This window comes from Balaenoptera physalus, assembly GCF_965194825.1.
Source record: "Balaenoptera physalus genome assembly, chromosome: 14".
Lineage (NCBI taxonomy): Eukaryota > Metazoa > Chordata > Mammalia > Artiodactyla > Balaenopteridae > Balaenoptera > Balaenoptera physalus.
Genome location: NC_138893.1, coordinates 63,189,653 through 63,214,072, shown reverse-complemented (window position 1 = coordinate 63,214,072; position 24,420 = coordinate 63,189,653). Strand labels below are relative to the sequence as shown.

The 24,420-nt window shown below is 37.6% G+C and overlaps 1 protein-coding gene across 2 annotated transcripts in view; it reads right to left on the bottom strand.

The window, feature by feature from the left end:
- Nucleotides 1-24,420, bottom strand: part of PRKG1 (protein kinase cGMP-dependent 1) — a 1,231,494-nt gene that overhangs the window by 435,924 nt on the left and 771,150 nt on the right. For both annotated transcript variants that reach the window (XM_082423704.1, XM_082423703.1), the window contains exon 4: nt 17,241-17,346. In XM_082423704.1, the coding sequence (XP_082279830.1) occupies nt 17,241-17,346 (106 nt within the window). The remainder of the gene's footprint in view (nt 1-17,240; nt 17,347-24,420) is intronic.

Sequence of the window (24,420 nt, the reverse complement as noted above, 5' to 3'; positions counted from 1 at the left end):
GAAGAGTGTGGAAAGATTTAATATTAAATAACATGGAAAGATGTAATGTTACATTAACAACAACATTAAAAACTGTACACATCATGAGCACAATTAGGTAAAGCTTTCACATGAGTAGAAAAATATAAGTAAAATCCTCAAATGCTGACAGCAGGTATCTTTTTGGAAAGTAACAATTTTCTCTCTCATTTTTTAGAATTTTTATAAAATATGCTTTATTTTATTAATGTATAACAGTTAAAATGAAATAATTTAGAAAAGCTATATTTTTAAAAGGTATTTGAAATCCATATAAAGCTATCTCCTATGCCTCAATTTTCATGATTATGATGCCTTTAATTCTCAGTGCTTATGAATTTATTCTCAACTTCAGCTCTCCCCAAGTTATGGCTTTTTCCTGGTATATCAAAATCTTTAGCTAAAATGATATTCCAGTGTGGTTCATTCACTGATTCTCTCCTAAGCACAGACCTTCAGCTTCACATAAACTCCAGATCTGTCCCTGTGTGCTGGGAGACTACTGACTTATTTCCCTGGTTTGCATTCGGCTCCTTCATCAACATCCCATTTCAACCTCAGGCCCACTTACTCCCCTAGACCATACTGTTTTTTCTGTCATCCCAAAACACTACCTGTTTACTTTACTGCACTCAACTTCAACTAATTACGGAGAGACCAAATTAATGGGTGTTGATGGCAGCAACAGACGAGCCAGGCAACACCAGGACAGGGATATAGGCAGGCTGGTGAAAAAAGATAGCAAGGTATACAGAAACATGGACATGATGGAGCTTGATGACAAAGCTAGTTTTGAAGGGACTTATGGATGCTGGGATTTCCACAGTGTAAACAACTAGAGCTTCAATAAGCGAGATCAAACATGTGGCTCAGACAAAAAGATCAGAAAAATAATGTCAGCCACAGAGTCCTGAAGTACTCCAGGTCTAACTCTATAGTTTTACTGTATATTTGTTAATTCTAAAATCTGCTTTGAATAATTCTGTCTTAATTTGAGCCTAAGAACCTGAAGTATGAATAAAGTCTGCCACTTTTCAGAAAAGGAAGAGTAATATGCACTAGAACCTCAGTCCACTACATTTGGAGTGGGCTAGGGTCTTTTCTAAGAGTCCTTAGATGTCCAAAGAAGGAAATTAAGTTTTCATCTTCGGTAAGGGCATTAATCTAAAAATAAAAAGGCACTTTCACTTTATTTCTTGATTGACAATTTATAAAATTTTCTGAAAGGAATCCTCTGTTTACTTGGAAGAGAGAAAAGTATGATAAAATATAATCAGGTCTTGTTAAGTTTATATAAGGAAAAAAACACTATTTAAAGAAGTTAATCATGTACTTTGAGATGCCAGAGCAATTTAATAAGAGCTATGAAGCATAATTATTAGTGGGAGGAGCTTCAAGATGGCAGAAGAGTAAGACGAGGAGATCACCTTCCTCCCCACAAATACTGCTAACAGACATAAAGAGGAAATCGACAGTAACAAAATAATAGTAGGGAACACCTCACTTACACCAATGGACAGATCATCCAAAATGAAAATAAATAAGGAAACAGAAGCTTTAAATGACACAATAAACCAGATAGATTTAATTGATATTTATAGGATGTTCCATCCAAAACCAGCAGATTACACTTTCTTCTCAAGTGCGCAAGGAACATTCTCCAGGATAGATCACATCTTGGGTCACAAATCAAGCCTCAGTAAATTTAAGAAAATTGAAATCATATCAAGCATCTTTTCTGACCACAACGTTGTGAGATTAGAAATCATTCACAGGGAAAAAAAATAAGAAACACAAACACATGGAGGCTAAAAAATACGTTACTAAACAACCAAGAGATCACTGAAGAAGTCAAAGAGGAAATCAAAAAATACCTAGATACAAATGACAATGAAACCATGACAATCCAAAACCTATGGGAATCAGCAAAAGCAGTTCTAAGAAGGAAGTTTACAGCTATACAAGCCTACCTCAAGAAACAAGAAAAAGCTCAAGTAAACAATCTAACCTGACACCTAAAGGAACTAGAGAAAGAAGAACAAACAAAACCCTAAGTTAGCAGAAGGAAAGAAATCATAAAGATCAGAGCACAAATAAATGAAATAGAAACAAAGAAAACAATAGCAAAGATCAATAAAACTAAAAGCTGGTTCTTTGAGAAGATAAACAAAATTGATAAACCATTAGCCAGACTCATCAAGAAAAGAGAGAGAGGACTCAAATCAATAAAAGTAGAAATGAAAAAGGAGAAGTTACAACAGACACCGCAGAAATACAAAGCATCCTAAGAGACTACCACAAGCAACTCTATGCCAATAAAATGGACAAACTGGAAGAAATGGACAAATTCTTAGAAAGGTATAACCTTCCAAGACTGAACCAGGAAGAAATAGAAAATATGAACAGACCAATCACGAGTAATGAAATTGAAACTGTGATTAAAAATCTTCCACCAAAAAGTCCAGGACCAGATGGCTTCACAGGTGAATTCTATCAAACATTTAGAGAATAGTTAACACCCATCCTTCTCAAACTCTTCCAAAAAATTGCAGAGGAAGGGACACTCCCAAACTCATTCTATGAGGCCACCATCACCCTGATACTAAAACCAGACAAAGGTACTACAAAAAAAGAAAATTACAGACCAATATCACGGATGAATATAGATGCAAAAATCCTCAACAAAATACTAGCAAACAGAATCCAACAACACATTAAAAGGATCATACACCACAATCAAGTGGGCTTTATCCCAGGGATGCAAGGATTCTTCAATATACGCAGATCAATCAATGTGATACACCATATTAACAAATTGAAGAAGAAAAACCATATGATCATCTCATTAGATGCAGAAAAAGCTTTTGACAAAATTCAACGCCCATTTATGATAAAAGCTCTCCAAAAAGTGGGCATAGCGGGAACCTACCTCAACATAATAAAGGCCATATACGAAAAACCCACAGCAAACATCATTCTCAATGGTGAAAAACTGAAAGCATTTCCTCTAAGATCAGGAACGAGACAAGGATGTCCACTCTCACCACTATTATTCAACATAGTTTTGGAAAGTCCTAGCCAGGGCAATCAGAGAAGAAAGAGAAATAAAAGGAATACAAATTGGAAAAGAAGAAGTAACACTGTCACTGTTTGCAGATGACATGATACTATACATAGAGAATCCTAAAAATGCCACCAGAAAACTACTAGAGCTAATCAATGAATTTGGTAAAGTTGCAGGATACAAAATTAATGCACAGAAATCTCTTGCATTCCTATACACTAATAATGAAAAATCTGAAAGTGAAATTATGGAAAAACTCCCATTCACCATTGCAACAAAAAGAATAAAATACCTAGGAATAAACCTACCTAGGGAGAGAAAAGACCTGTATGCAGAAAAGTATAAGACACTGATGAAAGAAATTAAAGATGATACCAACAGATGGAGAGATATACCATGTTCTTGGTTTGGAAGAATCAACATTGTGAAAATGCCTAGACTACCCAAAGCAATCTACATATCCAATGCAATCACTATCAAATTACCAATGGCATTTTTTACAGAACTAGAACAAATCATCTCAAAATTTGTATGGAGACACAAAAGACCCCGAATAGCCAAAGCAGTCTTGAGGGAAAAAACAGAGCTGGAGGAATCAGACTCCCTGACTTCAGACTATACTACAAAGCTACAGTCATCAAGACAGTATGGTACTGGCACAAAAACAAATATAGATCAATGGAACAGGATAGAAAGCCCAGAGATAAACCCACGCACCTATGGTCACCTTATCTTTGATAAAGGAGGCAAGAATATACAGTGGAGAAAAGACAGCTTCTTCAATAAGTGGTGCTGGGAAAACTGGACAGCTACATGTAAAAGAATGAAATTAGAATACTCCCTAACACCATACACAAAAATAAACTAAAAATGGATTAAAGACCTAAATGTAAGGCCAGACACCTTCAAACTCTTAGAGGAAAACATAGGCAGAACACTATATGACATAAATCACAGCAAGATCCTTTTTGACCCAACTTCTAGATAAATGGAAATAAAAACAAACAAATGGGACCTAATGAAACTTCAAAGCTTTTGCACAGCAAAGGAAACCATAAACAAGACCAAAAGACAACCCTCAGAATGGGAGAAAATATTTGCAAAGGAAGCAACTGACAAAGGATTAATCTCCAAAACATACAAGCAACTCATGCAGCTCAATATCAAAAAAACAAACAACCCAATCCAAAAATAGGCAGAAGACCTAAATAGACATTTCTCCAAAGAAGATATACAGATTGCCAACAAACACATGAAAGTATGCTCAACATCATTAATCATTAGAGAAATGCAAATCAAAACTACAATGAGATATCATCTCACACCGGTCAGAATGGTCGTCATCAAAAAATCTACAAACAATAAATGCTGGAGAGGGTGTGGAGAAAGGGAACCCTCTTGCACTGTTGGTGGGAATGTAAATTGATACAGCCACTATGGAGAACAGTATGGAGGTTCCTTAAGAAACTAAAAATAGAACTACCATATGACCCAGCAATCCAACTAATGAGAATTTACCCTGAGAAAACCATAATTCAAAAAGAGTCATGTACCAAATTTTTCATTGCAGCTCTATTTACAATAGCCAGGACATGGAAGCAACCTAGTGTCCATCAACAGATGAATGGATAAAGAAGATGTGGTACACATATACAATGGAATATTACTCAGCCATAAAAAGGAACAAAATTGAGTCATTTGTTGAGACGTGGATGGATCTAGAGACTGTCGTACAGAGTGAAGTAAGTCAGAAAGAGAAAAACAAATATCGTATATTAACGCATGTATGTGGAACCTAGAAAAATGGTACAGATGAACCGGTTTGCAGGGCAGAAGTTGAGACACAGATGTAGAGAACAAATGTATGGACACCAAGGGGGGAAAACCACAGTGGGGTGGGGATGGCGGTGTGCTGAATTGGGCGATTGGGATTGACACATATACACTGATGTGTATAAAATTGATGACTGATTAAAAAAAAAAAAGTCATGTACCACAATGTTCATTGCAGCTCTATTTACAGTAACTAGGGCATAGAAACAACCTAAGTGTCCATCGACAGATGAATGGATAAAGAAGATGTGGCACATATATACAATGGAATATTACTCAGCCCTAAAAAGAAACAAAATTGAGTTATTTGTAGCGAGGTGGATGGAGCTAGAGACTGTCATACCGAGTGAAGTAAGTCAGAAAGAGAAAAACAAATACCGTATGCTAACACATATATATGGAATCTAAAAAAAAAAAAAAAAGGTTCTGAAGAACCTAGGGGCAGTGCAGGAAAAAAGACACAGACGTAGAGAATGGACTTGAGGACACGGGGAGGGGGAAGGGTAAGTTGGGACGAAGTGAGAGAGTGGCATGGACATATATACACTACCAAATGTAAAACATATAGCTAGTGGGAAGCAGCTGCATAGCACAGGGAGATCAGCTCGGTGCTTTGTGACCACCTAGAGGGGTGGGATAGGGAGGGTGGGAGGGAGGGAGATGCAAGAGGGAAGAGATATGGGGACATATGTATATGTATAACTGATTCACTTTGTTATAAAGCAGAAACTAACACACCATTGTTAAGCAAGTATACTCTAATAAAGATGTTAAAAAAAAAAAAAAAAGGAACGAAACTGAGTTATTTGTAGTGAGGTGGATGGACCTAGAGACTGTCATATAGAGTGAAGTAAGTCAGAAAGAGAAAAACAAATACAGTATGCTAACACATATATATGGAATCTAAAAAAAGAAAAGAAAAAAAAAGGTCAGAAGAACCTAGGGGCAAGATGGGAATAAAGATGCAGACCTACTAGAGAATAGACTTGAGGATATGGGGAGGGGGAAGGGTAAGCTGTGACAAAGTGAGAGAGTGGCATGGACATATATACACTACCAAACGTAAAATAGATAGCTAGTGGGAAGCAGCCGTATAGCACAGGGAGATCAGCTCGGTGCTTTGTGACCACCTAGAGGGGTGGGATAGGGAGGGTGGGAGGGAGGGAGATGCAAGAGGGAAGAGATATGGGGACATATGTATGTGTATAACTGATTCACTTTGTTATAAAGCAGAAACTAACACACCAATGTAAAGCAAGTATACTCTAATAAAGATGTTAAAAAAAACTATTAGTGATAGAAAAATTCTCTTTTCTAAAATGCTTGATTTTTTTTTTTTTACTCAAACAGCATCTCTCTTGTCTTATTAGAGAGCTTCAAATTGAAGTAAAAATAACTTAGTGCTAGAGAGCCTAATTAACGAGCCATTAGAATTCTGAGAATCAGAGCTTAAGTCATCAAGAGTGAAGACTGAGTGAGCTGTCATTAGGGAGACAATACATCCTTAAACTAGGCTAAATGAATGAAAATTGTTTTCCTAGAGTAGACTCCAATTTTCATAGATTCATCTTATTTCTTATTCAATCCAAAAGGTCACTTTTATGTGTTTATATAGGTAACAAAACCTCATTTGGGCTAATTCTACACATCCAATATAGAATTCTTCATTTTGCCAAGTGGTCCTATCATTACTACTAAATACTTAGCACACTCTTCACCTTTTGTATTAAGTGTCTAAAAGTACTTAAAATATGAATTTATTATTTTTAACATAGCAGAATATATTGGTTTTAATCTACCCTTTTGATCACATCTTGTTTGTACCAAAACTTTACCCCTAAGAAGCTACTGACTACTTCTACATCTGAATGCAATTATTTATTGAGGGAAAAAAAGAAGGAGGAGAGGAAGAATAGGAGAAAGGTGGGAAGCAAAGAAGAAAGGGAAGAGGAAGAAAAGGAGGGAGAAAGGGAAGGAGGAAGGGAGGAAGGAAGGTTGGCTTAACGCCATTTAGAATAATATTCACTAGCTTTACTAAAAGACGAGCCAATAACTTCTTGCTGGTTAGGGTTTAGCTACTTTTCAGACTCATCTGTTGGAGAGTCTTATAGTATGTTTTCGTATTTTTATCCACATGATATTGGAACATAGATTAACAACAACAACAGAAATCTCTCATTCCCTATAACTTCCCTGTCTAACACCAGGACATAATTTCAACAAAGAATGCTACTTCTAAGTATACAGAGTTCAGAGTGCATATGACCAAAAGAGATGAAATTTGTAAGAATTCAGAATTCTCTGCAACTAAAGTCCTTGAATTTTAATATGTTTCTTGTATTGCCTTAAATCTTGGCCATGTCTGTGTTAAATTTACTCATGGATTTAATTTCTTTCAAAAAATAAAACAAACAAATCCATCCTCTGAGGCAACTTTAATTTATCTCTGTTTGCACAACAGACCGGAGGACTTAAGGAGTTTTTTCCAAACATGGAATGCAATGTTTACCCATTGGACCCCATCCAGTCAACTGAGAAAACAGAATTTAATTTCTTGAAAAGTACTAAATAATTTTAAACCCTATGTATTTATACAATAACTGAAGTTACACTGCTTAATTGGAATCCTAGGCTTTGACATAAATATTCTATCATTCGTTGTATACATGCAAATTTTAAAATACTATGCTTATCAGGAGATTTCAAAGAAAAAATATCCTTTCCCCTCTTTTTAAATAACTCTTCAAAACCTCAAGATTCCTTTCATATCCATCTATATATGGATACATGATTACACACAAATAAATGTTAGGAACTTTTTTCAATGGTTGAAATGCATCAAGAAATGAATTTCCAAATAAATTTTGTCATTATTTATCCTTGTGACTTTTTTTTTTAATATGTTCACCAATTGGCACTTTTCTTCTATATATAAAAAAATAATAAATACTGATCTATTGATCTCCTGACATTATCCATTTTCAGGAAGTTGGCCTGATGTGATCAAGAGAACAAGGACTTTGGGAGTGGGTCTGGTTTTGAATCCATCTGTGTGATGCTGGGAAAGCTTATCATTTTCATAACTCCAGTTGCCTCCTCAATAAAATGGGAATAAACGCTAACTCCCTCAAAGAATCCCGTGAAAGGTAAGCGAGATCATGGGTATAAAGTAGCAGGTGCAGGCTGTTTTGTTCTTGTTTCCTCCCTTGTCTCCTTCACTGCTCTGAAAACTCTCACTGTGGGGGAGTGATCAGAACTCAGCCCATCTTTCTGTTACCAGACATCATGCCAGCTGTTCCCTCTCATGGCCTCCCATTCCAGCGCACTTTCCCTACACCCGAGGCAAAGCAGAAAAGCAGGCCTGTCTGGTTTGGAGATACCCTTTCTGCTTAACAGCCAGATTCTAAGCTTAAGAGGTCCCCTTGGTAAAGTCATACTGGTAAATAAATTATGACTAACTTTATTCCAAGCAAAAAAACAAAAACACACACACACACAAAAACCCTAGAAACAGAAACTATGAGTCGTACTTCTCCTTATTCATGCTTTTTCTAAACAAACTGATGTACTCTCCCCTTCCCAGGACAGATAAAACGTACAAGCTGAGACACATACTTTGTCTAAATCACCCGGATGTTTACTTTGTCCCTCAACAGAGTTTCCTCATCCACACTCCAGATTCTCAGATTTCTCTCCAGCTCTGGGGAAGTAGATTTCTACATCTAGTGGAGAAATCTAGATTGCCGGGATCCAAGGAGCTCCCGTCTTAGTTTCCCTAAAAGCTCATGGATTCCTTCTGAACTTGTTCATTACAGAATAGTTCTCCTGATGGAAAACAACTCCCTCCCAGATGCACCAATCATCGGCATACAAAACATTTTAAAAAGATGGGACAGTAAGTAGGCTCAGTATGAAAGATACAGACATGAAATAAGCCTCTAATATAGTATTGTAAATAAACTATACTTTAATAAAAAATAAAGAAGCCTCACTACAGAAATGATTTATAAGGATCAAAACTACAGCAATAAAATGGAGGAATATTAAACTGCTTTATCACGCTGCTTTAGTTTTTTAAACCCCAGAGTGTTGAGAAACTGTCCTAGGAACATGATGGAGGAAAGCCAGCCTACAATCCCCAAAGGGACACATCCTTTCAAGCTTAGACTCAGGAAGGAGCAGTATAATGAATCAATGTACTAAGTCCCTTAGCTGGGGCCTTGTCTTCCTCAGAGCCAAACGGTACTTGTCTGTATAAGACTCGTTACTTGACTTAAATGGACAATTTTAGCCACAAATACCATAAATCAGATATCTTATTATTTGCAAGAATTAGAAGGAAGTCACACATGTGGAGGTGTGCCTATATGTAAACATTGTAGATGAATAATTTTAATCACTATATCATTATGCAAATATCAGATTACATTGTCTTTCTTTTTAAAAAGGATCAGTATGGAGACATTTGTGCAAATGCTAGATGACAACATGAAATTAATGGCCACTTTTACATTTATCTGCTCCTGTGTCACCTTTAATGAGAATGGATCCGCTACCATGAAATCGGCTGTGAGCAGGCCAACTTGAAAATGGTGTGAGAAAGTACCTCTTTATTCGTCACATTATTTGCCTTCAAATTAAAACTATGCCAGCTTTGCAAAGCTTAATTCTAATGCAGTTTTCACAGTCTTCTAGAAAAGCTCTATTAAAGCTCAAAGCTTAAAAGCTTAAAAGGTCTGTCACTTATCCTTTGAAAATTTTTAAAAAAGGTCTAAAATCCCTAAAACTATTTTCATATGCACCTTCTTTTGCCATCTCTCCCTGTAAAATCTAGGGAAAGTGGGATCGTGATTTTGCTTTTCAGCAAATGTGATCTCAACAAGTTGATTAGACTATGTTGTTGTCCCTTACATAATTTGTGCCCAAAAAGTAGCATCATGATTTCTTCAGACTAAAGTGTACCAAAGATACTCCATCAATAAACGTCCAAATAGTGCAATTCCTTAAAGAAGTTCACAGAACTCAGCTTAACTAAGCAAGGACAGGTCCTGCCTAAAGACCACCATCTGTGCTTTAAGAGCTCCAGGCAGGAGGGTAGAAAGGAGCTTCAAGCCACAAACACTTTCCTCTGATGCCAAAAGACACTGACCCTGAGTTCTTGGTCATTTAATATCCATTTTAGTAACAATGGTGCCTGCTGACATACAGGTGGTGGATTTCCAAACATCACTGAGCCTAAGCAGTTCTAAGACATCATCACTTTTATTCATCACCATTTAAAGTGACAGCTCTCATGCTATTACAGAGCATTTATTTCTAAGAACATATCCTCGGGGGTGGGAGGAAGGAAAAAATTACTGAGGTTTGGGGAAAGGGCACTATTAGAGAAAAAAAATACAGTAAATGGGAAACCCAGATACACCAAGGACAAAGTCAACTACCCAAATCTCCAGGCAAAGTAAACGTAAATTTGTTGAGGAGGGCAGCAATGGGTGGGAACTAATATTTGAGTATCCAGCAGTTACTGAGGCAGTATGCGACCAAGTTTAGATGGTCAGTTCTGGAGCTCCTGGCTTTACCCCTAACTAGCTGTGGAACTTTAACTCTTTGGCCTCAGTTTTCTCATCTGTAAAATGTAAATGTTAGTACTTACTTTAAAGATTTTTCTTGAGGATTAAATAAGTTAATACATCTAAAGTGTTTTGAACATTGCTTAGCACACACTCAGTAAACGTTTGCTCATATTATCGTATTTTGTTTATTCCTAATTATAATCCTTCATTGTGGGAGGGTACCCTATTTTTGGTTGTAGAAACTGAGACTCAGTTTAAAGAAACTTGCCTAAGATTACATACCTATAAGATGCTGAATCCAAAATTTAAACAAATACTCTTTTCATAACAAGTCATACAAACATTTAAAATATTTGAAATATATTTTCTACCTTCATCTTATATCCTAGATCAATGATTCCCAAGAGTGGTCCCCAGACCAAAAACATGAGCATCACCTGAGAACTTGTTAAAAATGTCAATTTCCAGACCCCACCCCACATCTGTCATTCAAAACTGACCTTACAAGGGCAGCTGTAAGCAGTTACTTTCTCTTCCTATGGACACTATAGCAATCTTAGCAGGAGTATTAAAACATATCCTAGAGGAATTGTGAAACACTGGAACATGTGTTTAGTCAAGATCGTGTTGAGTTATACGCTGGAGGTTTTGAACAAAAGACAGTTGAATTTCAGCTTTACCTGAGGGCAGAGAGCTGGATCAGTATATAGTTGACCCTTGAACAGCAGGGATTTGATCTGCATGGGTCCACTTTCATGCAAATTTTTTCCACAGTAAACACTAGAGTGCCTCATGATGCATGGCTGGTTGAATCTGAGGATGTGGAATGGCAGATGTGGAGAAACCATGGATACAGAGTGCTGACTATAAGTTATACTCAGATTTTTGAGTGCATGGGGGTTGGTGCCCGTAACCTCCACATTGTTCAAGGGTTAACTGTACTACCAATTGTCCATGTGACTTTGGGCAACTCCCATAACCGATCTAGGCCTCGGCTCTCTCATTAGTGAAATGAGCAACCTCTCATATCCCTTACAAGTTTGTATTCTACTCAAAGAACTCTAAGTCTCTCCCTATGTTTTTATAAATATGATAAACAATAAAAATCTGAGAAACAAGGTGACCTGGTGGATTGAGTTATAAGAAAATGAAATTTGGGGGTTTTTAAACTGGATCAGAGAAGGAAAAACTTGCAAGGCATTTAAAAATTTCATTACCCCAGGCCAAAAGTAAAAACAAAGTACAGAAAAAAGTCTATATAATATCAAACTAATAATATAAGTATGTTACCTTCGTGGAGAGGCAAAAAGAAAATACCACTAACCCACCCTCATGTTAAGTTTACTATAGTGAGGAGCTTCATTAGAAGTTGTGAACCAACTGTGAACTTGAGTCCAGGTATGGTAGAATACTCAGATTGGGAATTCAGAAGCCTGTGTTCTAGGTTCTGTTTCTAACTCAATGTGAGCTTATTTTGGCTTCTGAGACTCAATTCCTTCACCTATAAAATGTGCACAGAGATGAAACTATATCTTGTCTTAGATTTTTCTAAAACTAAAATTTAATCATTATTGATGTATCAGACTAGACATGAAGATGCATCATTATGTAGGCTAGGCCGCTGCTAGTGACAGGTGTGGTCAAAACTACCAGATGAGAGAAATGTAAAGCAATTAAAGAGACATTTCAGGAAGGTTGGTCTGGGATATAGGCTGAAGTCATAGAGTCAACCCCAAATGAAATTATCCACAGTGAAGGTTATTCTGATATCCAAAGGATAGCATGAAGTTTCTAGAACAAAGTCATATTGCTTTTTTTTTTTTTAAAGGAATCACTTACTTTTCTAATATGCATAGTAAGTAACATTTAATTATATGTTAGATGTATATACAAGTATTATTGTTTTAGAGAATAAGGGGGAATAACAAACTAGATTTGGGCTTACTCCCTAGGAATGGACATACGGAATAAGGAACCTTTACACAGCATCAAAATGTATACCACGGCTTTCAACGAGAAAACTGAGGCAGAAGGATTAATCAACAGAGTAGTTCTATGATTTGCCAAAGGCCTACTCCTCGTCTTGACACCTTGTATGTGGATGCTGCTACGGCCCTCATAGGGAGCCATTAGCTTTGGGCTTTGTTATAAATTAGCTTCCAGGGATCTGATCAGAGATCCCTGGAGAAGATCCACTCTTCTGCCCAAGGAGGGCCAAACCACATGACTGGTAGTTTTAAAATTGAAAAATACCTCCCAATTCCTTAACGGCTGGAGAGTCAGCTGAGAATCAAATAGGTAAAGAACTTCAAAATCCCTAAACTTTAAAATTCTATTTATTGAGAATACAACATGAAACTTGGTGGCTAATACTATTAATTTCTCTTTCAACCTAAGGAAGGTAAATCAGAAATCTGTAATTGTTTGAGAGAGATCAGATTCTTTTTTCTGCCATAATGGCACACCATTTCCCAGGTGCTGCACCATAGATCACTCTAGAAAATGCATCCATTCCAAGGGAGAGGAGTCTCTTAGGAGGATCTCCATTGGGAGGAAACGCAGCATATAAGGGAATGAAGGCTCACCACGTGACTAGAGCAAAGAGGGAATGAGAAGACAAGGAAGGAGAAGGAGAGTGAGATGAACCTAGGGAGGTCAGCAGTAGCCAAAGGAAGCAGGGCTTTGAAGACAGTGCCAAAGACCTACTTTATCTTAGGAGTGAGTAGTAGTCATGGAAAGGTTTTATGCAGAATGATGATGCGAGCATATCTGCCTTACCAAAAGATTCCTTAGTGGATCAAGAAAAGGTTTTTTGTGGGTCGACAGGCTTGATTGAGTAGCTTAAACTCCAAACAGTCCCTGCTGTGTCTCTGATTTGTCAGGGGGGCATTAACATAAATAGAGGTTTAGCATCATCAGAGTTTGGGGCCAACAGAAAACCCAGTTCCTTCAAGCATATCCCAGTGGTCACACAACTGCATTCTAATGCTCCTCCGGGTATAGATGTCTGTGCCAACAGTAGCACAGAGAATATGCTCAGAAAAAAGCAACACAAATTAACTCTGGCAGTTAACTCTGGCAGTTATTTTTCAGAATCCATCTGCAAAACAACAGCATTTTTCAGTAGCCAAAGAAGATGGAAAATGCATCTCACAAAATCGCTACTGGACCTATAGCAATCGTACCTTGCTTAGCAGCACTGCCTCTTGAATATTTTTTTTTTGCTATGCTTGCATAGGAACATCTGTGTTTACATCAGGGAATGTGAAATATAAGCACAAAAGAGAAACGACTAAATAGGATTAAAGAACCAGAATCACAGTTTGATGTGGCGTTTAATAGCAAAGAGGAGGCCAAACCACATGACTGGTGGTTACAAAATGAGTAAGCACACTGGAATGAAAATAAAAACCGACTTTGATAATAAAGAAAAATCCTTGCATTTTGTCTGTGCATTTACATGCCTGATGTGTCCCCCTTTTCTCACCCTCCAAATTTACTGCTTATTTAGAAAAGTGAAGAAGTGTGGTATGGGGAGATGAGCAGTGATACAGAATCACTCCTCTTTTAGCCTCTCCCTGCCCTTGAAGGTCCTCCATTAGGAAGGCATTCCAATGTCCCATAGAGACCCTCACTGCGAAGAATTCTGACGATTTCTAATACCATCTGCTAGAGTTTTAATTTTTCTGATTGTGTCACAATTGCTTTAACTCCTTAACAAACTATAAAGTATATGTATCTATAGTAGAAAAATTCAGATGAAAGATTTAGCAAGCATATTGGAGAAAAACACCCCGCCATGCGCATACACACAAGCGCATGTGCACACACACACAGGCTGCTACAGAGAATTTAAGTATTAAGTCTATGTTTTTATGATAAAGTATGTCTTTCTAAACATGAAACCATGAAGTAAAAAGTTGGCTGACTTAACTATATAAAATGTTTAAGCTTTTACATAATGTGAGAGTGGTAAGCAGAATTTTAAACTCAATAAACAGGGAAATAAAAAATTCTGAAGTTATGGTAGAAAAGTTTAATTTTTGTCATCTTAGTTTTTGACAAGATCTACATTTCCTTGGGGAATATTATGTCATCTCAACAGCCTTGCAAAATAAATGGCAGCAAGTATTATCCTGGGAAAGTGAAGGAGGAATGATTACTCACTCTTAGTTTCACAAGTATAATAGCACAGGACCCAAGACTAGAAGATCCCTATACTTGGTTTCATACTATGCCACCAGTGTCTTGAAATTTTTCACAATTTTTGCAAAAGGAGCCCTGAATTTTATTTTCCAGTGGGCCCTGCAAATTACGTCCTCGTCCCACACTTACTGTCCTGTAAATTGCCTGTCTACAAAGTGGTAAGCTGTGTGCCAAAGAAGAAAACCAAGATGCTTAAGAAATAGCTCTAGTCCTGAAAAGTCTGTAGTTTAAAAGTAGAGAAGTTTAGCAGTGAGATTATAATAAAGTAGAAAATAACACACATGGTAGAAATGAAGCTCCGGAGAAGAAAGAGATTGCCTCCCAGTAGAACCATCAGTATCTGCGGAAAGGGCAGCTTTTAGTTAAATATAAAAAGAAGAGAGAGACTTAAACATTGACAATGGAGGAAAAGGCAACAGAGGTAGTGTGCTATATAAAAGCACAAGGTCTGCCTGGGCACATGGAATCATTTGGTTTGCCTGGGGCAAGAAGAAACCTGGCTGAAAAAGCAGGCTGCCATTGGCTGTGGGAGGACCTTGAATACCCAGCTAATGAGGCTGTAACTAATTCAACAGGAACTGAGCCACTGAAGCATTGTAGAAAGAGAACCAGTTGGTCACAGTCATAATTTAGGAAGATTAAAGCTGGCCCCAGGCAACAGTGGTCATTTGTCACCTCTCTGGACACCCAGCCCACTACTACATACACAAATGATGTGGACTTGATGTTTTACAGAGTGGCCAGATGAAGAGTGACATCAAAGTCAGTGCCTGTCTCTTTTAGTAAATCAGTTAAACTCCACTTGCTCTAAGCTGGCCAACAAGAAATGTTTACGCACTCTAAGAGAACCAACTTTTATTGTTTAAGGTTTGAATTGTCAAAATAGATGACAAATTTGGGCATCTCTGAGAATACAAAAATAAAAGTATATCCAGGGGTCAATTACACACTTACACACACACACACACACACACACACACAGACATCTCCAATTTCCTGAAATTGTGCCTCTAAAAAAGAGTTTTTGTTGGAGCCATGAAAGACAGCATTGGCACTCATTCCATTTCCTTATGAAAACTAACTTATGGAAGCTGAAACCAGCATCATAAATACCCAGCTCTTAGGTATGTGAGACCAATAGTTAACTGTCCCACAGACAAGCATTTCACTGATTACCAATTGGGATCTTTCTCTATCAGGGCTGCATCACAAGAAATCAATAACTTGTACTTTAATAAAGGCTTAAAAATGAATATTCACTCTGTCTCTTTCTCGCTCTGCATTCACATACACACATCTATTTATCAGCACACATATGAACATATATATACATATATAACATACACAGATGGCACCTGAATAATTTAATTTCCTCGCAAACTATACTAATCTTCAAACAGAAGAAATTCACATTTCCACTTCTGTTTCATTCAATCACCTTTAGTAAAAAAAACCAACACCTTGCCAACAAAGTAATTTTTTAATATGGTCTCACCTGATGTCATATTTGGATTTTATTGTCCTTTTACCAGGAATAAAGAAAAAATTATGTGGAAATAAAAAATGTAATCAGAAACAATAAGTTAACCAAAAGAAATACCCAAGTAAGGAACAGTAAAATTGCATTTAAGAAAATTCAATAGGTATCCATTAAGATTTTTCTATCACTGACACAAAATATGATTTTTTGACTCCATTTAAACCATTTCTTCACCAAAAATAAAAATATAAAATAAAAAGGCCAGTTTAACATTCTAGCTCTCAAAAATGAAATCTTAATTGGTGTTGCACTCCCATTTAGCTCACATACTCTGTACATCACTATTTAGTGATGGTTCTGTTTCAAAAGAAAAATTATACAAAATAACTATTTTTTGAAGAAAGTCAAAGTTGTCAATATTCTTTTTAATGATAATATATACTCTTTAAAATAAGCATAGAGACAAAGGAATGAATTTCAGTGACTATCAGTATATTCCTAAGAAACGAAAGCTGGCGTTTTATTCCAATTCCTATGGTATACTGAGTTATTATGATAATATATAATATCAGGAAAAGAAAAGCTTTTGATACCTCAGAACTGCAACATAAAATGAATTTAATTTAGGAAATTAAATTCAGGATTAAAGGATAATAAACTTCTTCTTGGAACTTTTCATCTTAGTCATCCGATCTTTAATATAGAACCTCACACAAGAGATGATTCAGTCTTACACCGTGGGTTGCTTTAGAAGAGGTAAATATATTAGCTGATCAACAGTTAGAGATGGACTCAATATCTTTTTTGTTGTCGTTGTTCCTGCAAATGCTCACCTGCTTCTCTCCTCTATGGGAGGATGTTGGATGAAACTCTGAAGTTCTGACTTAACCACCTATCATGAGATTTGGCAGCAGAAATAGAAAGAAGCCAGTCCAAAGTCTTGTACTTCCACAAATTTGTAGGCTAATAAGACTGAGATAAAGGCAAAAAGTGTTCCCCGGGCTGCATTTCAGAGGAAGGTTGAAAAGACAATAAAACACTCTCAGGAGAAAAGAAAGAATCCTACCTTTTTAAAAATTCCATATACTCGGTATGCTTGATGAGTCCTGTCCTCATCATTATTGTTTGAAAACATTGTCGATCAATGGCCCAGAGTTTCACATTTACAAGAGCTGCAGAAAAAGAAAAAAAAAAAAAAAATAGGAAAAAAAATTAAAGAATTTCAACAGTGAATTATAATGTGCAAAAGCCATGTGTTATTCAGTGGAATAAAAATCATTAACCTTGGTTTAAAGCTAATATCATAATGCTATCCTATTTAGTTAAGAAGGCAAGTATTCTTACAGACAAAATGTAGTTCATAATTTTCACTACTAGTATTAATGTCTATAAGGAAGATTCCTGTTGCTCTTATGTCCTTAAGGGATGAGACGGTCTAAGAACACATTGAAAGTATTTAGTAATTTCAAGACTGTATACAAAGGAAATCGGATAAAGAATAAGAGAGGTTCACAAGAAATAACACTCCCTGGTAATTAACCAGAATGGTGTTAATGACTCACATGATCGATCATATTTTAATTTTTAATAATATAGGTGAAAATTTAGTTGTCCGGTTTAGTGGTTAACTTAATAGAATAGAAATAATAATTACAATTAAATTGTAACCTGTGCCCAAAGTTACCATATGAAGTTATCAATGTATTAGCTACGTTTGTTGAATTTTAATTTCTCTCACATACCACTGTCTTTGACAATGAATAATTAAGTATTGAAACTGAATACCACAGAAGAGATCACTATTCGATCTATTAAGCACATGACTAAAAGACAAGTTTTAGAAAGACATGTTATAGCGTAAGAGAACAAAATATTAAGATAAACTTAGGTTTTAAAAGAGTACACTAAAAATGTTGGTAATTGAATCTGTGTGATGGGTATTCAAGAAGCATGTTTTACTACGCTATTTGTATGTTTGCAAATTTTCATAATAGAAATATTTTAAATTAGCACATGAAATAAAAAAGACAATTCAGGGCTTCCCTGGTGGCGCAGTGGTTGAGAATCTGCCTGCCAATGCAGGGGACACGGGTTAGAGCCCTGGGTGGGAAGATCCCACATGCCGCGGAGCAACTAGGCCCGTGAGCCACAATTACTGAGCCTGCGCGTCTGGAGCCTGTGCTCCGCAACAAGAGAGGCCGCGATGGTGAGAGGCCCGCGCACCGCGATGAAGAGTGGCCCCCACTTGCCGCAGCTAGAGAAATCCCTCGCACAGAAACAAAGACCCAACACAGCCATAAATAAATCAATTAATTAATTTTTAAAAAAAAGACAATTCATACATAGTACCCACGGAGTATGGGGTAGAGAAGGGCTGTGCAGGGGTTTGAGCAAGACCAGTGAATGGGGCTGGGGTATATAGTTTAGTGAACCAAACACAAAAATGGACGAATGCAGTTCTCTCTTCTTCACAGTTCTCAGACTAAGCCCAGTGAATGCAACAGATCAAGATTTGGGCGTAAGGGAGAGGAGAAAATGCTCGAGTAATCAGGCCATGTATGTGCCTTGCAGGAAGATGCTGGAAGTAATGCACAGAGGAACAGATGAAAAAGATGATAAAGGAATATTGCACTCCAGAGCAAACCTTTATCTTTGAACTTTACCTAATTTTTCTTTGCAAAATTGTTTGAAGCTAAAAAAGAAAACATGACTTCTCCCTTGGCCAACTCTTAACTGAGAATCTTTTTTCTCCAGGAAAGTAGAAAAAGAACAAAGCAGCAAGGACCGGTGTGTGCATGGCTCCATTCCAAATAGCCTTCAAAAATCAACCTTCAGCAGAAAACAACGCTTATCTCACAGGTGTGCTCCAGTCACATCCTAGGTCCTCTGTTGAATCCAGGCTCCTTTCCAGAACACCTGTTTACTTGAGACGAACCATAGAACTGGATGATATACCCACGAAGGACTGAGAAAATCAGGACAAGATTCATAAGAAGTAGACCCTTGGGCTTCCCTGGTGGCGCAGTGGTTAAGAATCCGCCTGCCAATGCAGGGGACACGGGTTCAATCCCTGGTGCGGGAAGATCCCACATGCCGCAGAGAAACTAAACCTGTGCGCCACAACTACTGAGCCTGCGCTCTAGAGCCTGCGAGCCACAGCTACTGAGCCCACATGTCACAACTACTGAAGCCTGCGTGCCTAGAGCCCATGCTCCACAACAAGAGAAGCCACCGCAATGAGAAGCCCGTGCACCGCAACGAGGAGTAGCCCCCGCTTGCCGCAACTAGAGAAAGCCGCAACGAAGACCCAACGCGGCCAAAAATAAATAAATAAGTTTATTAAAAAAAAGATAGGAGTTGAATTAGGAGAGAGACAAAGGGTAGTCAAGTGGGGAAAGTACATAAACAAGAGCACAGCTGGAAGTGAGTTTGGGCTGTGGGAGTCCAGTCAGGGATAAAACAGACTGCAATGGTTGAGATTTCTATAAGGTTGCTACACAATTTGAGAGTAGGTTGATGCGGGGCCCTGGAAACCAGGCATAGGAAGCAAGGATTAATTTGATGAACAACAGAAAGCTACTAGAGATCTTAAAAAGACAAAACAAAAAAGAACCACAATTTTAAAGGATATACCATGGGGATATCAAAAAAAAATTAAATGCTTACTAGAAAAAAAAATCAGTATTTTCTATATTCATCATTTTTAATGGTTCCCAGGTGTTTCCAGTATAGACACTCTTCCTTCCCAAGGACCGATTAGGATATGTCAACAAATTTTATTTTAAAAGTAGCAGCAATAAAAATAGTTATTATATATATTTTTAAAATGCACGAAGTCATGATTAAAAGCATAATGTCAAAGTGAAATAAAGCATATATACATTTTAAGGCTTTGCCCCCCAGAAAGACACCACAGTGCATACTCCTGGTAACAGTATATAAAAGCTTCTATTACAATCTCTTAAACCGAAAGATATCATAGTGATAGCTGAGAAAGACTAATCTAGGAGGGACCCACTGGATTCAGAAACACCGGAGTCAAGCAGAACACAGACCAACACTGGCGCCATCAAAATAACACTTTATGTACAAACCATTGGGCACAGTAGTTAATATGATAAAAGCTCAGTGTGAGGAAAATTGTTCTAATGATACACTGTGCGCACAGGTTCAGACAAGGAGTAAGGAGTGCCAGGCAGAGGCCACAGTAATTCAGGAATGAAGTGAGGAGGGTCTTAGTGAATAAGGCAGCAATCGGAGTAACAGCAGAGGCTTGGCAGGTGTGTGTGTGTGGGGGGGGTGTGTGTGTGTGTGGGTGTGTGTGTGTGTGTGTGTACGTACGTACGTACGTACGTACTAAGTTACCTGCAGCATTATTAGTCTGAGTTCACACTTCAAGGCCAGGCTCCATCCCTTGTCTCTCCTGATAAACAACCTTTTTGTCTTACAACTACAGCTTTTTCTGTGTCATTTACTGGCACTTTGCACGTTACCAAACACAGTCAATCATCTCTATGTCGATATTACGTTACCTCAAATAAGTTTGTACTACATTCCCTCAGAGAAAAGTCCCTGTCTTGTGTCCTCTAACTTCCCAACTCAAGAAACTTGCTTTTTATTTGATAAACACTGGGTATAATTGTTAATTAATGTAATTTGTGTACATGAAGTTCACCTGCAAAAAATATATATGCCTAGTCAGACTCTAAGGTTACATTAAAATGTCTAAACTGAATTTATTAGATATCATAATTCATGTGTAGAAAAACGATCTCTGAAATTAAGTTCACAGAATTCAGTATTTTTGTTTTATCTTCTGATTTCAATAGCCCATGTAAATGGAATGTCCGAGTAAAACTGTGTTCCAGATATTTTGCATGATAATCAATATGGCTTAATGAAACTTCAAGTTTGTCCATGACCTTGGGCAAGGTGCCAACACCTTTTTTTTTACATGCTGCCAATATGCATATTAGTCAAGTCAGCATTTTACAGGTGGGCAAGCATGACTAATAATCACCTTGTAATGTTGTCAGAAGTATGGTTATATTGGAGTTGTGATTAACATCTTGCTTCTTAAACAGCCTGCTGGAAGTGTATGTCTGTTGCTTCCATAACTTAGAGAACATTCAAAACATCCATTTACCTTTGATATTAAGTGGCGTATTAATCTCTGTAGGGGATAAGCACTTCACAAATAAAATTCTTGTGATTTTCACAATGATTACTGTTGTTGAACACATAAATCTGAAGAGTGTAAAGCAGAAAAAAGGTTGGAAAGGGATTTTCCTTTTTGTTCAAGTGTGTATCTAAAATTCGCTATTGGAAACATTTATAATTTTTTCAGGTTAAGGCCGGATTGAACTCTGTGGAAAAGATACAAGTTACCATTACTCTGGGATCTCTAAGTGTATGAGTACATTAAGAATACCTTCACGGTAGGCAAAAGTTGACCTTCATTTAGGGGACACCAAGATTATAGAAGAATGAGCTGTAAAATTGTGCTAGACTATGAAACCACAGATCTGGGTTTGGCTTAAATTCTCCTACTGGGGAATTCATCTGCTGCCCAATTTGTATTTTGGAAGAACACTGAGAAAGCATGTGTAGGTATAAGCACTTATAGACTCAAATAAGTACTCAGCCCCTATTTATTTTATGCCCATCTAGTTGACACTGTTGCTATATATAAGGGACAGAAAACAAGCTGACGATTCTTGCCCTCAAGAAACTTGTGATCTAGTACAGAGGCCGACAGACTATCGTTCTTGCCAAATCTGACCTATGGTCAGTTGCTTTCCTCACTTAGGAAATTCCAAGGATTTTAGGATCTCTGTGCCAGAAAAGAGATGAAGACCAATACATACTTCTTATTCTCCCTCCTCCTCCCCACCGTGCACACACCTAGAAAAGGCCACTTGAGGATATAATCAGGAAGAGGGCCCTCACCAAGAACTCCACCATACTGGCACCCTGATCCTGAACCTCAAGCCTCCAAAACGCTGAAAAATAAATGTTCATTGTTTAAGCCAACCAGTCTATGGTATGTTACAGGAATTTGAATGGAGACACCTGGGGTCCATGGAGCCCCAAGCAGTCTGTGGATGAAACACAAAGGATTTGTGAATGTGAGGTGGGAAAACAACATCTTTATTTTTACTACCCTGTTACTGAAATTTAGCATTTCTTCGGTAAGTATAGGCAACAAACCACAGTAAGTGGTTTGTCAGCAATAGAAACCATGGCTATTTTTATATCATCCTACATTTGCTGCAGATATCTTAAATATAATTTACATTTATCATTATTTTGAACTTATGGTAGTTACTAGAGCTCTAGATCTCATTTTTAATGTGTTATTTTATCACAATTATTAAATGCTTTATCATTGTGTCTCAATATAAATGGTTCTTTGTAATCCTGTGTATTTTATTTTATGCTTTTATAAACATTCTTAGATGAGCCCATATGCTTCATCAGAGTGACAAATAGGTCCATGGCAACCTTAAGATTAAGAGCCCCTGCTCTAAGTATCCTGGAGAAAGGATTACCTCAGAGAAGGAGACAGGAAGAGTGGTTAAGGGAAGAGGTAATACTTTAGCTGGTCTGCATCCATAGGCACATACAAATTACTAAATAAGTATGGTTTACTTATTAACAAACAGCCACTTCCCTAAGTTCCCTGACTATTCCCAGCCCTCTGCCCAGGACTCCCAAGGATTTCCTCAGCTCAGCAAATAAAGGGTTAACACTGAGCCCCGCATATCAATATGCATATAATTTCTTTGCATGCTTCTCTTGTGCCTGGGATGGCACAAAGTGAGCTCATCAGGTATTTTCTAAATTGCGTTTTGTGTGTATGTCAAACATTTTGTCCAAATAAAATCTCTATTCTTGTACTTCATTGGAAAAATTACTCTAGACCTTCATAATCTCTATTAGAAGAGAATGGGTTTTCAATTTGAGCTTTTCCAAGTGTCTTCCCCTAGTAGCAAAACACTTAGTTTTCTGACAAGGATCCCAGAGTGACCTATTCTTCCCTAAGTCAGCCCCTGTTTTCCAGGGAACATTCTCAGATAGTAGGTAGGTCTCATCTCAAAGCTTCTGCTGATCTAAACTGTGTGTGAATGAGCTAGAAGCTTTGGAGGGCTTAATGTGGGTGGAAGAACAAGACAGGTGTCATCAGCTTGTTCTCCTACTTCACCTTCAACATTAAAAGAGCTCCAGCTCAGACCGTAAGGTACTTTACTATATGCTCCAGGCATTCCAGAAACTTTATTTTTACACCTCACCCCACCCCCCATTTTCTTGAAGCTTGAATCATCTGTGATAACTCAGATACTTAGTGCTACAGAATCGGCTTACAAAAGACCTTGAGGGGGTCCATGAAGCCCACAAATGCTTCCCAACATTATTAAGACATATGTTTGCCTAAAGCCAAATTCCAGCTGCTGTAATGTTCTGAGACAAATGCTTCATAATTAGAAAAGGCCATTTGCTGTTTACAGTGCATCTGGAGAGCACCGATATCTCCACTGTGCAGACTGCCTCACTGTTAGTATGGGGGTTATATTTTAAACTTTCTTGCCTAGAAAAGTTCTCTCTTTAATGATATATATTCTATGAAGATGATAGATTGTCAAGTTGGACATTGCAGGACTTCGCTGGTGGAGCAGTAGTTGAGAATCTGCCTGCCAATGCAGGGGACACGGGTTCGATCCTGGTCCGGGAAGATCCCACATGCCGCGGAGCAGCTAAGCTCGTGCGCCACAATTACTGAGCCCGCACACCTAGAGCCCATGCTCCACAACAAGAGAAGCCACCGCAATGAGAAGTCCGCGCACCGCAACGACGAGTAGCCCCCGCTCGCCGCAACTAGAGAAAGCCCGTGTGAAGCAACGGAGACCCAACGCAGCCAAAAATAAAAAAAAAAAGATAAAGTTGCACACTGCAGATAAGAATAATCATTATTATAAGCTTAACAGTAGAAAAATCACTTATCAGTATTGTCACGATGTGCACGTACTTGAAAGGAGTTGGTACAGTGGGCTGCCCTTTAAGGAAGCCAAAAGGAGTGATAGTTGTTTCTCTAAATTCTGCTCAGCTTCATACCTTGAACAATGTAACTGGTAAGACCAAGTGCTAGCTTTCTGAAGATATTAAAACATTAACATGATGATTTTAAAATTTAAATTAACTTTCAAATGTTAAAAATACTGAAAGGGCCAAATAGGTGGTAATTTATT